The sequence below is a fragment of the Rhinatrema bivittatum genome, chromosome 2, assembly GCF_901001135.1.
Source record: "Rhinatrema bivittatum chromosome 2, aRhiBiv1.1, whole genome shotgun sequence".
Taxonomy (NCBI): Eukaryota; Metazoa; Chordata; class Amphibia; order Gymnophiona; family Rhinatrematidae; genus Rhinatrema; species Rhinatrema bivittatum.
Genome location: NC_042616.1, coordinates 588,526,059 through 588,541,530, shown reverse-complemented (window position 1 = coordinate 588,541,530; position 15,472 = coordinate 588,526,059). Strand labels below are relative to the sequence as shown.

The 15,472-nt window shown below is 46.0% G+C and overlaps 1 protein-coding gene across 8 annotated transcripts in view; it reads right to left on the bottom strand.

Annotated features, from left to right (window-relative positions):
• Nucleotides 1–15,472, bottom strand: part of LPIN2 (lipin 2) — a 397,530-nt gene that overhangs the window by 5,043 nt on the left and 377,015 nt on the right. For all 8 annotated transcript variants that reach the window (XM_029591076.1, XM_029591075.1, XM_029591073.1 and 5 more), the window contains one exon: nt 6,680–6,783. In XM_029591076.1, the coding sequence (XP_029446936.1) occupies nt 6,680–6,783 (104 nt within the window). The remainder of the gene's footprint in view (nt 1–6,679; nt 6,784–15,472) is intronic.

The following is a 15,472-nucleotide window of genomic DNA, read 5'->3' as shown; positions in this document are numbered from 1 at the left end:
TCCTTTTGCAAATGGATCAATGGGATACCTGTGCCATTCTTCAGAAATAAGCAAGAAATAGTAAAGACAGATTGCGTGGACTCTCCACAAACTCTTCTTCACCACCGGGTGGGACTCTGGACTGATCCATGGTACTACAGGAATGAAAATTAGCAGGTAAGAACCAATTTTACTTTCCCTGTATGTACCCGATCAGTCCAGACTCCTGGGAAATACCAAAGTTTCCCTCACCGGAGTGGGACTGAGAGAGTCCCATTCAGTGAACACTCTCTCCAAAATTTCTGATGTCCGGAGCCTAGATGTCCAACCGGTAATGTCTGGCGAAGATATGTAAAGATTTCCAAGTAGCCACTCTGCAAATCTCTTGCAGCGACACGAGTTGACATTCGGCCCAGGAAGCAGCCTGGGAACGAGTAGAATGAGCTCTTAACCCCTCCGGAACAGGACGACCACAACAGAAATATGCGGTAGCAATAGTCTCCTTCAGCCACAGTGCAATCATGGCCTTTGACGCCTTCTGGCCCTTCTTTACACAACTCCACAGCACAAATAAGTGAACAGACAGCCTGAAACTGTTGGTGACCTACAGGTACCTCAACGGCGCCCTCCTGACATTTAAGAGTCTGAATTCTTTGGCATGACTCGTTTCAGACTGTAAGCTGGAAAGGCCGAAAGCTCCACTGCCTGACTTAAGTGAAAGGCTGAAACCACCTTCGGCAGAAAAGAGGGAACAGGCAGCAGGAAAACTCCGTAATCCGACATCCACAAAAAGGGCTCCCGACAGGATAAGGCTTGAAGTTTCAAAACCCTTCTAGCAGAACAAATGGCGACTAAGAACACCACCTTCAGAGTCAAGTCCTTCATCACGGCTCTCTCGAGAGGCTCGAACAGAGCTGAACACATGCTCTTAATAACCAAGTTGAGACTCCAGGAAGGACATATTTTGCGGATAGGATGGTGCAGATGCTTTGCTCTGTGGAGAAATCTGACTACACCTGGATGCGCTGCCAAAGTCGCACCACGTACTTTGTCCCTCAATAACTGAGGGCCAACCCTTGCACTCTGAGGGAGCTGAAAGAATCTTTTCACTAGACCCTCCTGCAAGAAAAACAGAATCTGCGCCACAGAGGTTTGTTGAGGGTGGAACCCCCGCTCCACACACCAAGTCTCAAATACTTTCCAGACCCGGACATATGCCAAGGAGATAGAGGCCTTTTGGGCTCGCAGCAGAGTAGAAAGAACATCCTCTGGATAACCTTTCTTCCTCAACTGCTGCCTTTCAAAAGCCATGCCGCTAGACAGAAGCGATCCACCTGATCGGAAAATATAGGGCCTTGTTATAAAAGGTTCAGCAGATGTCCCAGCCTCAGGAGCCCGCCCAGTGCTAGATTGATCAGATCCACAACCCATGGCTGCCGTGGCTTTTCGGGAGCTACGAGAATCACCGTTCCTTGGTGGACCTTTATCCTTCTTAGGACCTTGCCCACTAACGGCCAGGGAGGGAATATGTACAGGAGAACATCCCACGGCCAAGGCATCACTAGCGCATTGACTCCTTCCGCACCGTATTCTCTCCTGCGGCTGAAGAAATGCGGCCCCTTTGCGTTCCTTGAGGTCACCATGAGTTCCACATGAAGTACGCTCCACCGGCGAGAGATGAGGATCATTGCTTTGTCTGAAAGCTCCCATTCTCCTGGATCTAACTGCTGACGGCTGAGAAAATCTGCTTGCACGTTGTCAGTACCTGCAATGTGAGACGCCACTATCAAGGGCAAATGCTGTTCCAGCCAGAACATCAGCAGCTCCACTTCTAGAGCAACCTCTCGACTCTTGGTACCCCTGGTGATTGATGTAAGCCACCGTTGTCGCATTGTCTGAGAGAATGCAGACTTCCCAGCTTTGCAGAAGGGGGGAGGAAGGCCTTGAGAGCCAGTCGGTTTGCCCTGGTCTCCAGGCGATTGATGGACCAGGCCACTTTTTCCGCCAACCATTGACCTTGCACTGAGTTGGACTGACACGGCTCCCCAACTGGTGAGGCTGGCATCTGTAGTGACTACCACCCATTGAGGCATCTCAAGATCCACTCCGTGGCATAAGTTATCTTGGATAAGATTGGAAAGACTGGATCTGGTGAATTGTACAAGCGGTAATGAAAGATGAAACTGCTCGGACATCGGATCCCAACAGGACAATAATGCTTTCTGTAGAGGCCTCATATGAGCAAATGCCCATGGGACCTACTCCAAGCTCCAGGCCATGGAGCTGAGAACCTGCAAGTAATCCCAGATCCTGGCCACTCGCGTCTCTAACAGATGCCACACACTTGAGCTTGTAGCTTCAGAATCTGCTCCTCTGTGAGAAAAACCTTACCCACACGGGTATTGAAGCGAGCCCCCAAGAAATCTAGGACCTGAGAGGAGCTCTTGGCTAGGTTCACAACTCAACCCAAGGATCTCAAATGGTACACCACAACCTCTATTGCCTGTCTGCAAACGTCCTCAGACTTCGCTCAAATGAGCCAATCATCCAGATATGGATGCACCAGTATCCCCTCTTTTCAGAGGGCTGCCGCTACAACCTTGGTGAAAGTTCTCAGAGCTGTGGCAAGACCGAATGGAAGAGTGCAAAGCTGATAATGCTTTCCAAGAATCATGAGTCTGAGATACCTCTGATGATCTCGATGTATCAATACACTTCCGTGAGATCCAAGGAAGCCAGAAAATCTCCACTTCATACAGCTGCTATGACAGACCTGAGAGTTTCCATCCTGAAGCGGGGAACCCTTGAAGGCCGCATTCACCTTCTTCAAGTCCAGGATTGGACGAAATGTCCCTTCCTTCTTCGGCTTCACAAAATAAATGGAGTACCGTCCCGTCTTCCACGCGTCCCGAGGAATGGGAATGATACTTCCAACATTTCTAGCATTTGGATAGTCTGCTGGATGACCTGCTTCTTTGTTGGAGAGGCACAAGGGGATATCATGAACAGGCTTCTTAGTGGACGAGCAAATTCTAAAGCGTAACCTTGTTCTATGACGTTTAGAATCCACTGATCTGATGTGATCTTAGCCCACTCCTCGTAAAAAAAAGGGTCAGCTGACCCCCGATAGCCGGCACTGAGGAGCGGGCTGGCCTCGCTTCATTGTGTGGATTTGGCTCTGCTAGGCCCTTGGTCAAAACTGCCTCAGTTTGCTCTGCGGGCACAAAAGGGCTGAGACCAGGACTGAAACCTCCCTGAGGATTGCTTCTGGCCAGCACCCAGAGCTCTGCTCTGTTGGAAACTCCTCTGTCCCCGAAAACGAGAACGAAATGGGAGAAACCCCTTCAACCTTTGTCCTCTGGCAGTTTGTGCACCTGAGCTATTTTATCAACTGCTCTAAGTCCTCTCCAAAAAGTAGCTTTCCCTTAAAGGGGAGCGCGCTGAGCCTTTGATGAAATGTCTGCTGACTAATTCCACAACCACAAAAGCCTTCTAGCAGAAACTGCAGAGACCACTATCCTAGAAGATGTGTGAATAAGGTCATATAAAGCATGGCCCCGTAGGCTACTGCAGCTTCCAAATGCTTGTTCGGTGTCCTGGGGAGAAAGATCCCTGGCACTCTGCAGCTGCTGCACCCATCGCAGACTCGGATGTCCAGAGTAGAGACTTCAAAAATCCTTTTAAAGTGAACCTCAAGCTTTTTATCCTGCAGATCTTTCAGTGCTGCTGCTCCAGCAACTGGAATGGTGGTTCTCTTGGTAACTGCAGACACTGAAGCATCCACCTTCGGCACTTTCAAAAGCTCAAGAGTCTCTTCAGGTAAAGGATAAAGCTTATCCATAGCCCCCTGCCACCCTTTAGCCTAATCTCCGGAATATCCCACTCTTTGACCATCAACTGCTTCACCATTCTGTGAAAGAGAAAGGTCCCAGCCAGGCCCCTCAAACTAGTCATGACCAGATCCATCGTGTCCTGGTCAGTCTCCTCCTGTGGAACCTCTATTCCCAGCTCTGCTAAGACATGAGGAATCAGAGGACAAAGTTCTTCTCTTTGGAATAGGAGCACAACCTTCGGATCATCACCCTCCACAGTAGAAACCTTGCCAGGCTCTTCCTCCTGATTCAAGTCAGGGTGGAGAGGAGGGGCAAATCCCCAGAGGGTAGCCCCTGATTGGAGTTGTTGTCAGAGGGATCATTGGGCACTAAATGTGATGCTGGGCCCTTGACTGTACAAACTTGGGCAGACCCTGGCATCCCCGATGACCTGGGTAATTTATTGGGCGGGTTTCCCGGTGCCCTGTCGCTGACCGAAGCACTCCACTTGCCCTTACTGCCCATGTACGCCTTGTGCATCAATAGAATAAAATCTGTGGGCCCACAGAAATCCCCTCCCAGGGGGGCTTAGAGTTCCCACACAGATGCCCCCCTGGCCTCCTCTGGGCTCGAATCGGCTGGCATTAGCATTGAAGGGAGATCCTCTCCCCCTGCAGATCTTTCCTCAGCAGCTGCAAAATTTTCCAAAATGGCTGCTGTTTCTGCGCTCGGCAGAAATGGGTTGGCCGCACCGTGACAATCGGCCGGCAAACTATCAGAGCCACACTGCTACGAAGATGCCGCCCGAGATACCTGTGACAGGGGAGGCAGTAGGAATATCGACCAAGCTGAGAAAGCCACATACACTGTGCTCCCCACACTTGGAGCAGCGGCTCACATGTGTCATGGCTGGCGCAAGAGCGCAGCAAGGACGATGGCACAGACAAAAAGCTCGGGAGCTGCGGGACAGTAAAAATAACCTAGGTACCCTGACTCCAATCGCTCCCAGCGATGGACAGGAGCAGCATTCAGGAGGCAACACCGTACAGTGCAGAGATTGAAAGTCTTTTTTTTTTCTTTTTAAAGGGGAACTGCAAGTAAAGAAAAAAGAGACAGAGTACTTCCCTGAGAAAATGGCAAAGGCTTCCCATGATCTTTGAAGAAGGGGAGAGAACTAAACCACTAGCTATTATCCCTGGTGTCACAGGAAGCAATTTGGGGTCCCCAATCCCTGCTCATCTGAAACCTGCTACCAGGAGGGATGGACCCACCAGGCCCCAATAACCTCCTGGGAGGAATTCCTCCACTTCTGGGGTTTTTTGTTTTTTTTTTAAATGCTCAGGTACAGAACCGCAGGTTTTGTACCACCTCTATCTGCTGGAGACAGAGAAATACTGAAGAGATGCAGGTGGCACACTGGGTTAAGAGGCAGTGCCTGACAAACTTTCTCTGTCTCCATCTGCTGGAAGGGAGGCAAAACCCAGGAGTCTGGACTGATCCGGGTACATACAGGGAACAGCATTTTAGAAGAAACTGCCAAGGTTAAGTACTCTGCCATGAAACAGCCACTTCACAGAATGCTGAAACAAGAAATAGGTTTGACCTCCAAAAACTTAATTCAATAGCCTATGCCTTTATTTAAAAAGAAATGCTCTTTCGATGTTGCAGTGCTCCTTTCACTTGGTGATATAACATGTAAAGAAGAGCAACACTTGTATCAATATTTCAATAACTAAGGAGTGTGCAAAATGTTTTTTGTTCATCCCCACCCCTTCCAAGTACCAAGTATCCTTAGCAGTCTCTATTAACCATTGTCCCTTCCCAGACTGTCTTGGCTCATGCAAGGGCAGGAGGGAGCACTTCCTCTGAGGCACACATTCTGCAGCACTGGCCAAGTGGTAGAGGCTCTCTCTATCGCAGGAGTTGTCTTCCCTCCTTCCCCAGGCCTGAGCATGCCACATATGGCATATCCAGACCCATCCAAACTCTGACAGGGGAAACCCAGATCACAGATATCATAGCTCCAGCAAAATAGGAAACGAAAGGTATATAATTTCTCAGATTTAACCACAATTTAGAAGTGCTCTCTTGGCCAGCAAAGTTCAACATGTCTTTTTATTCATGATGCATATGCCAGTATAAGCATACCGTCCCGCAAGAGATGCCCCCTTTGGGTATTAAATAGCCTCATATGAAATCAAAAGTATACAAATGTTCCATCCAGTTGGAAAATTTTACTTGATCTACAGACTGGTTTTATATGCTTTTGTGTGTTTTTCAGTAACACGTAGGGTGTTTTAGTGATAAGAGAAGGAACGAAAGATTATCCAAATCATGCAAAGAAATCAATGTTAAACACAAAGTAATAAGAACATAAGAAGTTGCCTTACTGGGTCAGACCAAGGGTCCCATCAAGCCCAGCATCCTGCTTCCAACCGTGGCCAAAACAGGTTACAAGTACCTGGCATGTACTCAAAAAATAAGTAGATCCCATGCTAATAATGCCAGTAATAGCAGTGGCTATTCCCTAAGTCAGCCTGATTAATAGCAATTAATGGACATCTCCTCCAAGAACCTTTTTTAAACCCAGTTACACTAATTGCTCTAACCACATCCCCTGGCAACAAATTCCAGAGCTTAATTGTGCACTGAGTGAAAAAGAATTTTCTCTAATTTGTTTTAAATGGGCTACTTGCTAATTTCATGGAGTGCCCCCTAGTCCTTCTATTATCCGAAAGAGTAAATAACCGATTCACATTTACCAGTTCTGGACCTCTCGTGATTTTATAGACCTCTATCATATCCCCCATGTATAGTTTGCTCTGTATTGTGTAAATTTAAATGTCTGTGCCAATGAGTAACTTTCAATAGAGATTAAATGTTCTTACGATGACTTGTTCCCTTTAGATCGCTCTTGTATTAATTCGCCTTTTGGATTCACTGAAAATATCCGACAGTCTGAAACACCCACTTGACTATAGGCGCAAACATCCTGCAAAAATCATTTGTGAGGAAAAAAAACTATTAGAGACTTCCCAAGTTTTCTTTCCCAAATAGCCAGTACTAGATATATAAAGGGAAAGAGTGCTTTGAAGACAACTGAGTCAGGAAAAGGCTGGTCACCAAAAACAATTTGTTTACCTGTAACCCGGTGTTCTCTGTAGACAGCAGGACAAATCAGCCATGCAAATGGGTAAATGTCATCTGATAGCACAAAGTCAGAAGTGCTCTCTCAGTGCTCTATATACATAGAATACCTATTACAGGTGAGAAACTTAACTTTCTCTGTGGACAAGCAGAAACAAATTCAGCCACACAAGTAGGGACTCTCAAGCTAAGGGTTGCATTACATTTTTATTTATTTTCTAAGTATATGCAACCCAGTTGAAGAGTGGATGGAGGGAGAATTAAAAAAGCTATCAGTTAAATACGTGTTTGATACTATGTGAGCAAAGTTACTACTACTATAAGAATCTTCTAGACCAAAATGTTTGATAAAGGTTTGAACAGAAGACCATATGGATGCCTTGAATATCTTTTGAGCAGAAGCATGGTGTAGTTGAGCTACAGAAACTATAGTTGCTAGAATTTGATGAGATTTGACCCAAGTAGATGAGAACAATGCAATCTGAAAGCCAAGCAGAAATGGTTTGTTTCTTAATTGGTAACCCTTGTTTATTTATATCATAAAATATGAATAGTTAAGAATATTTTCTTTAAGATTTTGATCTTTCTATGCAAAAAAGATCTCTTCAACAATCAAAAGTATGGAAGGTCTGTTCTCCTTTGGGGTTTTGTTCAGCAGAGACAGGAAAATGCCATCTGTTTAAATATTTATGTAATGTATATCCCTGACAGAGATACTTTGAAAAAACGGTGCATGTAGGGACTGTTGGGATTTTGAAACAAGACAAATCATATTTATTCAAGTTTTAATTGCAAAATAAAAAAGACCCAGAAAAAATAATGGACAATTGGGACCAATGATTATACATAAAGCAAATCAAGGTAGCAATACTGGGAGTGCTTAGTATGAGGCCCCTGTAAGGCATGTAATAATACTTATCTAGTACATTGCTATAATAGTGAGTACTGATTGTACCATTTTCTGTATGAAAGCTGGGTAGGAAATCTTCTAGTGCTGTTTCTCTTGGTGTCACGGTACTGGAGTGCTGGCTAAAAGATCAGGCCTGATTCTACTATGCGGCTTGCTTAACGTTAAGCAGCAACAGTGTCTCTATGGACCGTTTTGGGCGTTTTGCTGTTCTTTTGGCTTGCCGCACCATTTTATCTACGTGGATTGAGCCCTTATCATTGCCCTCCATCAAGGTGTGGCATCAGCGGATGGCGTCAACTATGCAAATGGAATGGATGGACATCACTGAGGGGAATCGCAAATCGGACAAAGTATACTGCTAATACTGGGCTACCTACTTCACCTTGTTGCCTTTGGACATACAGAACAGTCTGCTAGCTACTGGATACACTACTCAATGGCTCTAGGGCCTACAAGCAGACTCGCCCTAGACTCAGTCTATCTCATTCGCAGCAGTGCTTTAGGGGCGTTCTTTTCAGCAGCATTACCTTGTATAGCAAGATGGGTTACTTTGGGTACTAATGTGTGTTATGGGAATGATTTATGTGCCTGTCTAGCTCCCACGTGGTCTCCTGGGGGGGGGGTATACTCATGGAGTGTTGAATGTATGCTTGTGTGTGGATTGTTTATATGGATGTTATATCAGCTTGAGAGATATGTAGTTGGTGGTCAGATCATCGGGGTTTTTACCTGGTGTAGTGTGTGTTTTGAGTGTTCTTACATCTGCAGGGTTTGCAGTTAAGATTCTGAACATATAATGGGTACTGATAAGCTATGTATTGGTCCAACTGCCTCTTGTGTTTTGTAACTCGCTGCATTTGTTGTGTTATATCACTGGTGGTTGTGTAATCTGAATAGATTGTATCTTTGGTTTCTTTGTTGTAAACTTGTTCAAAAATTTACAATAAAAATGATTTTGGAAAAAAAAAAAAAGAAAAGGATGGAGCTGAAGGCTTCTGATTAGGGTGAATAGAGGACAGTGACTCTAGTTGAGTGATAAATCTCTCTAAGACTGGTGCTTTGAAGGGTTAAGGCATATTGAATGGAATATTTTTCATGTAACTGTGTACAAATTGTAGCCATAGCTTCAGACTAAAGGGATGAGTTTCATGTTTAGGTACAACTGATACAGATGTTGCAGCAAATTCAGCAACCAGAATTGGAGGTGAAGAAGCTGAGTGAATTGGTACTGAACTGGGTAAATGGCACCAAAATATCGGTGTTGAGACTGCTGATGTAAACAATGCAGAAGCAATCTGTGCAGATGGCACCATTGGTCTGTACACCAAGAGTTGCTGCTGGTGCCAAAGGTACAGAATTGCTTAATGACAGTGTCACTTGTGTCAATGATTTCTTTGCATGGTGGTGAGATGTATATGACAAAGACAAGTTTTTTTTTTGTTTTTTTTTATTACCTTTGTTCAGTTTTGGAAGGAGACGTTTCTTGACTTTGGTGTCTTGGAGACTCTGACCTTCACTTTATTTTAAAATTTCTGGTCTGTATAGGGACTTAGCCCTTTTCTTTTGAGAGGGGAGTGTCATACGTTAACTTAAACTTTCGGAATTTAAGAGCCTTTTGCGACATCCTCCCACATGCCTCGCAGTTGTGGGAAGTGCCCAGGTAGTGAATAAAAAACATGATACAAGTTCACTCTGGCAAGTTCATTGCGCCTGAAGTTTGTACATAATTTAAAAGGTCTTCGGTCAGTCATCTTCAAGTGAAGAAAAAAAAATTTGACTCAAAGAAAAAATGAGGAAAATAAATAAAAAGTGTGATAAAAAAGACTCATGAAAAACACAGGCAATGTAGAGAGCACAGATATGTCTATACACTTTGGTCGAGGAAAATAGCCTGAGGAGACTTGTGCGGAGCAGCTGCATGCTCAGAATGATTTTTTTCTGAGCTCTGGAAGAACACTTCTGTCTCTGTGCTGTCAGATGATGTCACCTGCTTGTGTGGCTGAATTTGTTTATGCTTGTCCATGCAAAACCTTTTTGCTCTGGAAAAGCACAAAATCAGACAGACTTGTCAATTCTGACTGTTTTGGTAAAGTGCACATTAACAAACAATATGGGACATGTAAAAGATTTGAATCAGGCTTGCATTTTTTTTTTTTTTAAAGAATATAAAAGAAAAGATCAATTTCTGGACACAGTTACTTCCACTCTTCTTTTGGAGTTGTTTTTGGAAGGAAAAAAATTCTAGAAAATTAAGGTCAACAGAAGGCCTGGCTCAGGGCCCACACATCTCTAGTAGTCTAAGACACTGTCAGTATTTAATTGACCAAAAGAAGTATTCAAAGAAATATTACACAAGCTGTAACAGTTTTAATGAAGTTGAAATGATCTTCAATGGTGTCTAGTGCTAAATTATGGTGCTTATACATATGCAAAAGGAGAGGCAACTTAAATTAAAAGAAAGGTTACTTGCTCTGTGACTTAAGACTCAGAAAGCGCCAAAAGAACATTTAGCCCTTCCCCAAGCATCCAGAGTTCCTCAGAGAGTCACAATCGCCAACAGCAAAGCAGAGTTGCTTACCTGTAAGAGGTGTTCTCCCAGGAAGTAGGATGTTAGTCCTTACAGATGGATGACATCATCAGATGGAGCACACGGAGCATGCCCAGCATGCCACCAACCCTGTAGCCACTCGGGGTCCTCCTTCAGTCTCGTGTCAAAGCAGAAAAAATATGAGCGAAAAAATAAAACAAAACGCAAGTGAACCCAACTCCGTGGGGTGGTGGGTGGATTTCCTGAGGACTAACATTCTGCTGTCCTGGGAGAACACTTGTTACAGGTAAGCAACTCTTTCTCCCAGGATAAGCAGGATGGTAGTCCTCACAGATGGGTGAATACCAAGCTGCAGGCTTCCCCCGGAACACACTGGGCAAACAGACACCCAAAAACATGCAATGGGCACAACAACAGGGGTGCTGTTGGCAACAGCGGGGCATACTGAACCTCATATACTGGGCCCTAGGGAGGAAGAGTTGGGTTCTCATACTGGGAATAGGTTGTGGAGGACAGTCTGGCCAAAGACTGTCAACCATCCTTATCCAGGCAGTAATGTGCTGCAAAGGTGTGGAGGGAACTCCACGTCGCGGCCTTACAGATTTCGGCAATAGGGACTGCTCGGAAGTATGCTACTGATGCTGCCATGGCCCTTACTGAGTGCGCTTTTACTTGGCATCCAAGCGGAAGGCCCGCTTGCTCATGACAGAAAGCGATACAACCTGCCAACCAATTAGACAGGGTCTGCTTGTCCACCGCAACTCCGAGTCTATTTTTGTCTAAGGAGACAAAAAGGTGGGTGGACTGCCTGTAGGCTGCGGTGAGCTCTAAATAAAAAGCAAGCGCACGCTTGCAGTCCAAGGTGTGCAGAGCCTGCTCACCTGGATGAGAGTGTGACCTCGGGAAAATGGTGGGCAACACGATGGACTGATTTAGGTGAAAGTCAGTCACCATCTTAGGCAGGAACTTAGGGTGAGTGCAAGGGACCACCCTGTCGTGAAAGAACCTTGTGTAAGGAGGGTAGGTCACTAGGGCCTGCAGCTTACTGACTCTGCGAGCAGAAGTAACAGCTACTAGGAAGATGACCTTCCAGGTGAGGTGCTTCAACTCGCAGGAGTGCATGGGCTCAAACAGAGGCCGCATAAGCCACGCCAGCACTATGTTGAGGTCCCAGGCCACAACAGGAGGACATAGTGGAGGCTTTAGTTGAAGTAAGCCTCTCATGAAGCGCCCCATTAAGGGCTCCACCGAGATCAGAGTGTTGCTCACTCCGCAGTGGTAGGCGCTGATGGCCCTCAGATGTACCCGGATTGAGGTAGTCTGAAGCCCAGACTCAGAGGTACCAGAGGTAATCCAAAAGCCTAGGTGTTGGGCAAGTGAAAGTGTCAAGACCTTGATCTGCACACCAGGACAAAAACCTCTTCCACTTCGCTTGGTAAGACTTCCGCGTGGAAGGCTTACATGAAGCTACCAGGACTTGCGAGACACTGTCCGAAAGGTCGAGGGACTGCAGCACTAGCCTTTCAACATCTAGGCCGTGAAGGTCAACGACCGGAGGCTCGGGTTATGCAACCTGCCCTGATCCTGTGTGATGAGGTCGGGTGAGGTGCCCAGGCGGATGGGTTCCTGGACAGACAGGTCACAGAGGACTGGAAACCAGATCTGTCGCGGCCAATGCGGAGCTATGAGGATCATGGAGCCTCAGTCCTGTTGTAGCTTCACGAGAGTCTTGCCTATGAGTGGAATCAGCGGGTATGCATATAGGAGATCCACACTCCAGGCATGGACGAAGGCATCCACGGCTGGACCCTTTCCCTCTCTGCGCAGGGAGCAGAAGCAGTCCACCTTGTGGTTCTGTGAGGAAATGAAAAAATCCACATCTAGTTGACCCCCATCGGCGGAAGATCTTGTCCACTACAGAGAGGTTCAGAGTCCACTCGTGGGGGTATAATGTGTGACTGAGGTAGTCTGCCACCACATTCTCCGTCCCTGCCAGGTAGATCACATGCAATATAATGGAACGTGAAAGGGCCCAGGCCCAGATCTGCGCTGCCTCTTGGCAGAGGAGATAAGAGCCTGTACCCCCCTGTTTGTTCACGTACCACATGGTCACTTGGTTGTACGTCTGGATCAAGATGACCCTGTTGGAGAGGCAGTCCTGGAATGCGTTGAGCGCAAACCACATCGCTCGAATTCCTAGGAAGTTTATTTGGCATCTCGCCTCGGGCTTCGACCAAATCCCTTGCGTGTGGAGTCTGTTGACATGGGCTCCCCAGCCTAGGCTGGAGGCATCCGTGGTCAGGATCACCTGAGCCTCTGGGTGCTGAAAAGGAAGCCCTTTGCTCAGGTTGGATTCCTGCGCCCACCAGGAGAGGAAGAGCTGAAGTGGTTTGGTTATCTGGAGCAGAGCAGAGAGTTCTTGAGGGGCTTGGTACCACTGAGACCACAGAGTCCCACTGTGTAACCCTCATGGCAAGGTGGGCCAGTGGGGTGACGTGTACAGATGACATCATGTGACCCAGTAACTTCAGGAGCAGGCTGGCTGAGGCATTCTGCCGTTGGTGGATGGACCTGGCTAAGCCCGCCAGGGTGGCTACGCGTTCGCTGGGAAGAAATGCCTTGGCCACCGTGGTGTCCAGATCTGCCCCAATGAAACTGAGCCTCTGGGACGGCGTCAGCTGGGATTTCTGGAAGTTGACTAGGAACCCCAGCGATTGGAGCAGCTCCACCATCATATTCGAAGAACTTCTGATGAGCCAATAGTTGTACATGTGCATGCGATGCAAAGAGCTCCTGGCTCTCAGAGAACGAGTCCGATCTCTGGAGGCTAAAGTGGCAGACCTGGAGGAGCTGAGGCAGATAGAGAGGTATATAGATGAGACCTTCAGGGACATAGTAGCCAAATCCCAACTCCAGACTGGCAGCCCTGGTGCTGCCTTGGAGGAAGGTCTCATGATTGGAGAGCAACCACCAGGTGCAGCAGGAAAGGATCATGAAGCAAGGACCTGCTCTCCAGGTGATGCATTGTCCTTTCGCACTGAGGATATCTCCCCAAGACCTACTGCCCAGGAGGGAAGGGTTAGGTCGGCCGTCATAGTTGGTGATTCGATTATTAGGAATGTAGACAGCTGGGTGGCTGGTGGGCGTGAGGATCGCCTGGTAACATGCCTACCTGGTGCGAAGGTGGTGGACCTCACGCGTCACCTAGATAGGATTTTAGATTGTGCTGGGGAGGAGCTGGCTGTCGTGGTACATGTGGGCACCAACGACATAGGAAAATGTGGGAGGGAGGTTCTGGAAGCCAAATTTAGGCTCTTAGGTAGAAAGCTTAAATCCAGAACTTCCAGGGTAGCATTCTCTGAAATGCTCCCTGTTCCACGCGCAGGTCACCAGAGGCAGGGAGAGCTCAGGAGTCTCAATACGTGGATGAGATGATGGTGCAAGGAAGAGAGATTCAGTTTTGTTAGGAACTGGGGAACCTTTTGGGGAAGGGGGAGTCTCTTCCGAAGGAATGGGCTCCACCTTAACCAGGGTGGAACCAGACTGCTAGCGCTAACCTTTAAAAAGGAGATAGAGCAGCTTTTAAACTAGAACAAAGCAGAAAGCAGACAGTCGCTCAGCAGCGCATGGTTCGGAGAGCGGTATCTTCAAAGGATACTAATGATGCATTAGAATTAGGGCATCCCGACAGTGAGATTCCAATAATAAGAAAAGTAGTCCAAGTGCGTGTAACTAAAAACTCACCTGAGCTAAAAAAAATTCTAACTTATCCCTATCAATTAAAAAGCAGAATAAAAATACAAACAAAAAACAAACTTTGAAATGTTTGTATGCTAATGCCAGAATTCTAAGAAGTAAGATGGGAGAATTAGAATGTATAGCAGTGAATGATTCAAACCTCAAAAATGGAACCTTCAGGTGAGTGTAACAACTCTATATAAAACTCTTAAGTCCTCAATGAAAAGAGTGAAGAAATTCAACTATTAACAAAACCAAAAAATTTTTTGGAAGGAGAGGAATGTTTCATATGCATAATCATAAATCCCCGACAGGGGTAATATGACTGTAAATTGTAATCATAAACATCCCTCCTCCGACCAATGTGTGCAATGTGTGTACAAAACAATATTACTATCAAAAAGCTTTTTTTTAAAAAAAAATTTTCTGTTGATCTAAGAAGACTTTACTGCATTAATAACGGTGAAAAAATACACTCAAATGTTCAAATTGTTCAAAGTGTTGTCAAATGAACGTTCCTTGCAGCCTTGTGAACTAATCCCAACGGAGGGTATAGATCTTGAAAAGCCGCTAATGGCGCGACCTAAGTAGGCTTAACCGGCAGTCTCTTATGGCTTAAAAAAGCTCCTAACAACACGCCGACTTATCTCGTGGTTTGGTGGGTCACCGACGCAGCCACGTTTTCAGCCTTGGACAGAGTCGTAAGACCTACGCTTCGAACCTAGCAGGCAATGGCCCAACACTGACCGACGAGACATCGGAAGAGGATTAATTCCCTGATGAAAGGTCTCAGTGTAGACCTGAAACGTGGCTGCGTCGGTGACCCACCAAACCACCAGATAAGTCGGCGTGTTGTTAGGAGCTTTTTTAAGCCATAAGAGACTGCCGGTTAAGCCTACTTAGGTCGTGCCATTAGCGGCTTTTCAAGATCTATACCCTCCGTTGGGATTAGTTCACAAGGCTGCAAGGAACGTTCATTTGACAACACTTTGAACAATTTGAACATTTGAGTGTATTTTTTCACCGTTATTAATGCAGTAAAGTCTTCTTAGATCAACAGAAATTTTTTTTTAAAAAAAAGCTTTTTGATAGTAATATTGTTTTGTACACACATTGCACACATTGGTCGGAGGAGGGATGTTTATGATTACAATTTACAGTCATATTACCCCTGTCGGGGATTTATGATTATGCATATGAAACATTCCTCTCCTTCCAAAAAATTTTTTGGTTTTGTTAATAGTTGAATTTCTTCACTCTTTTCATTGAGGACTTAAGAGTTTTATATAGAGTTGTTACACTCACCTGAAGGTTCCATTTTTGAGGTTTGAATTAGCA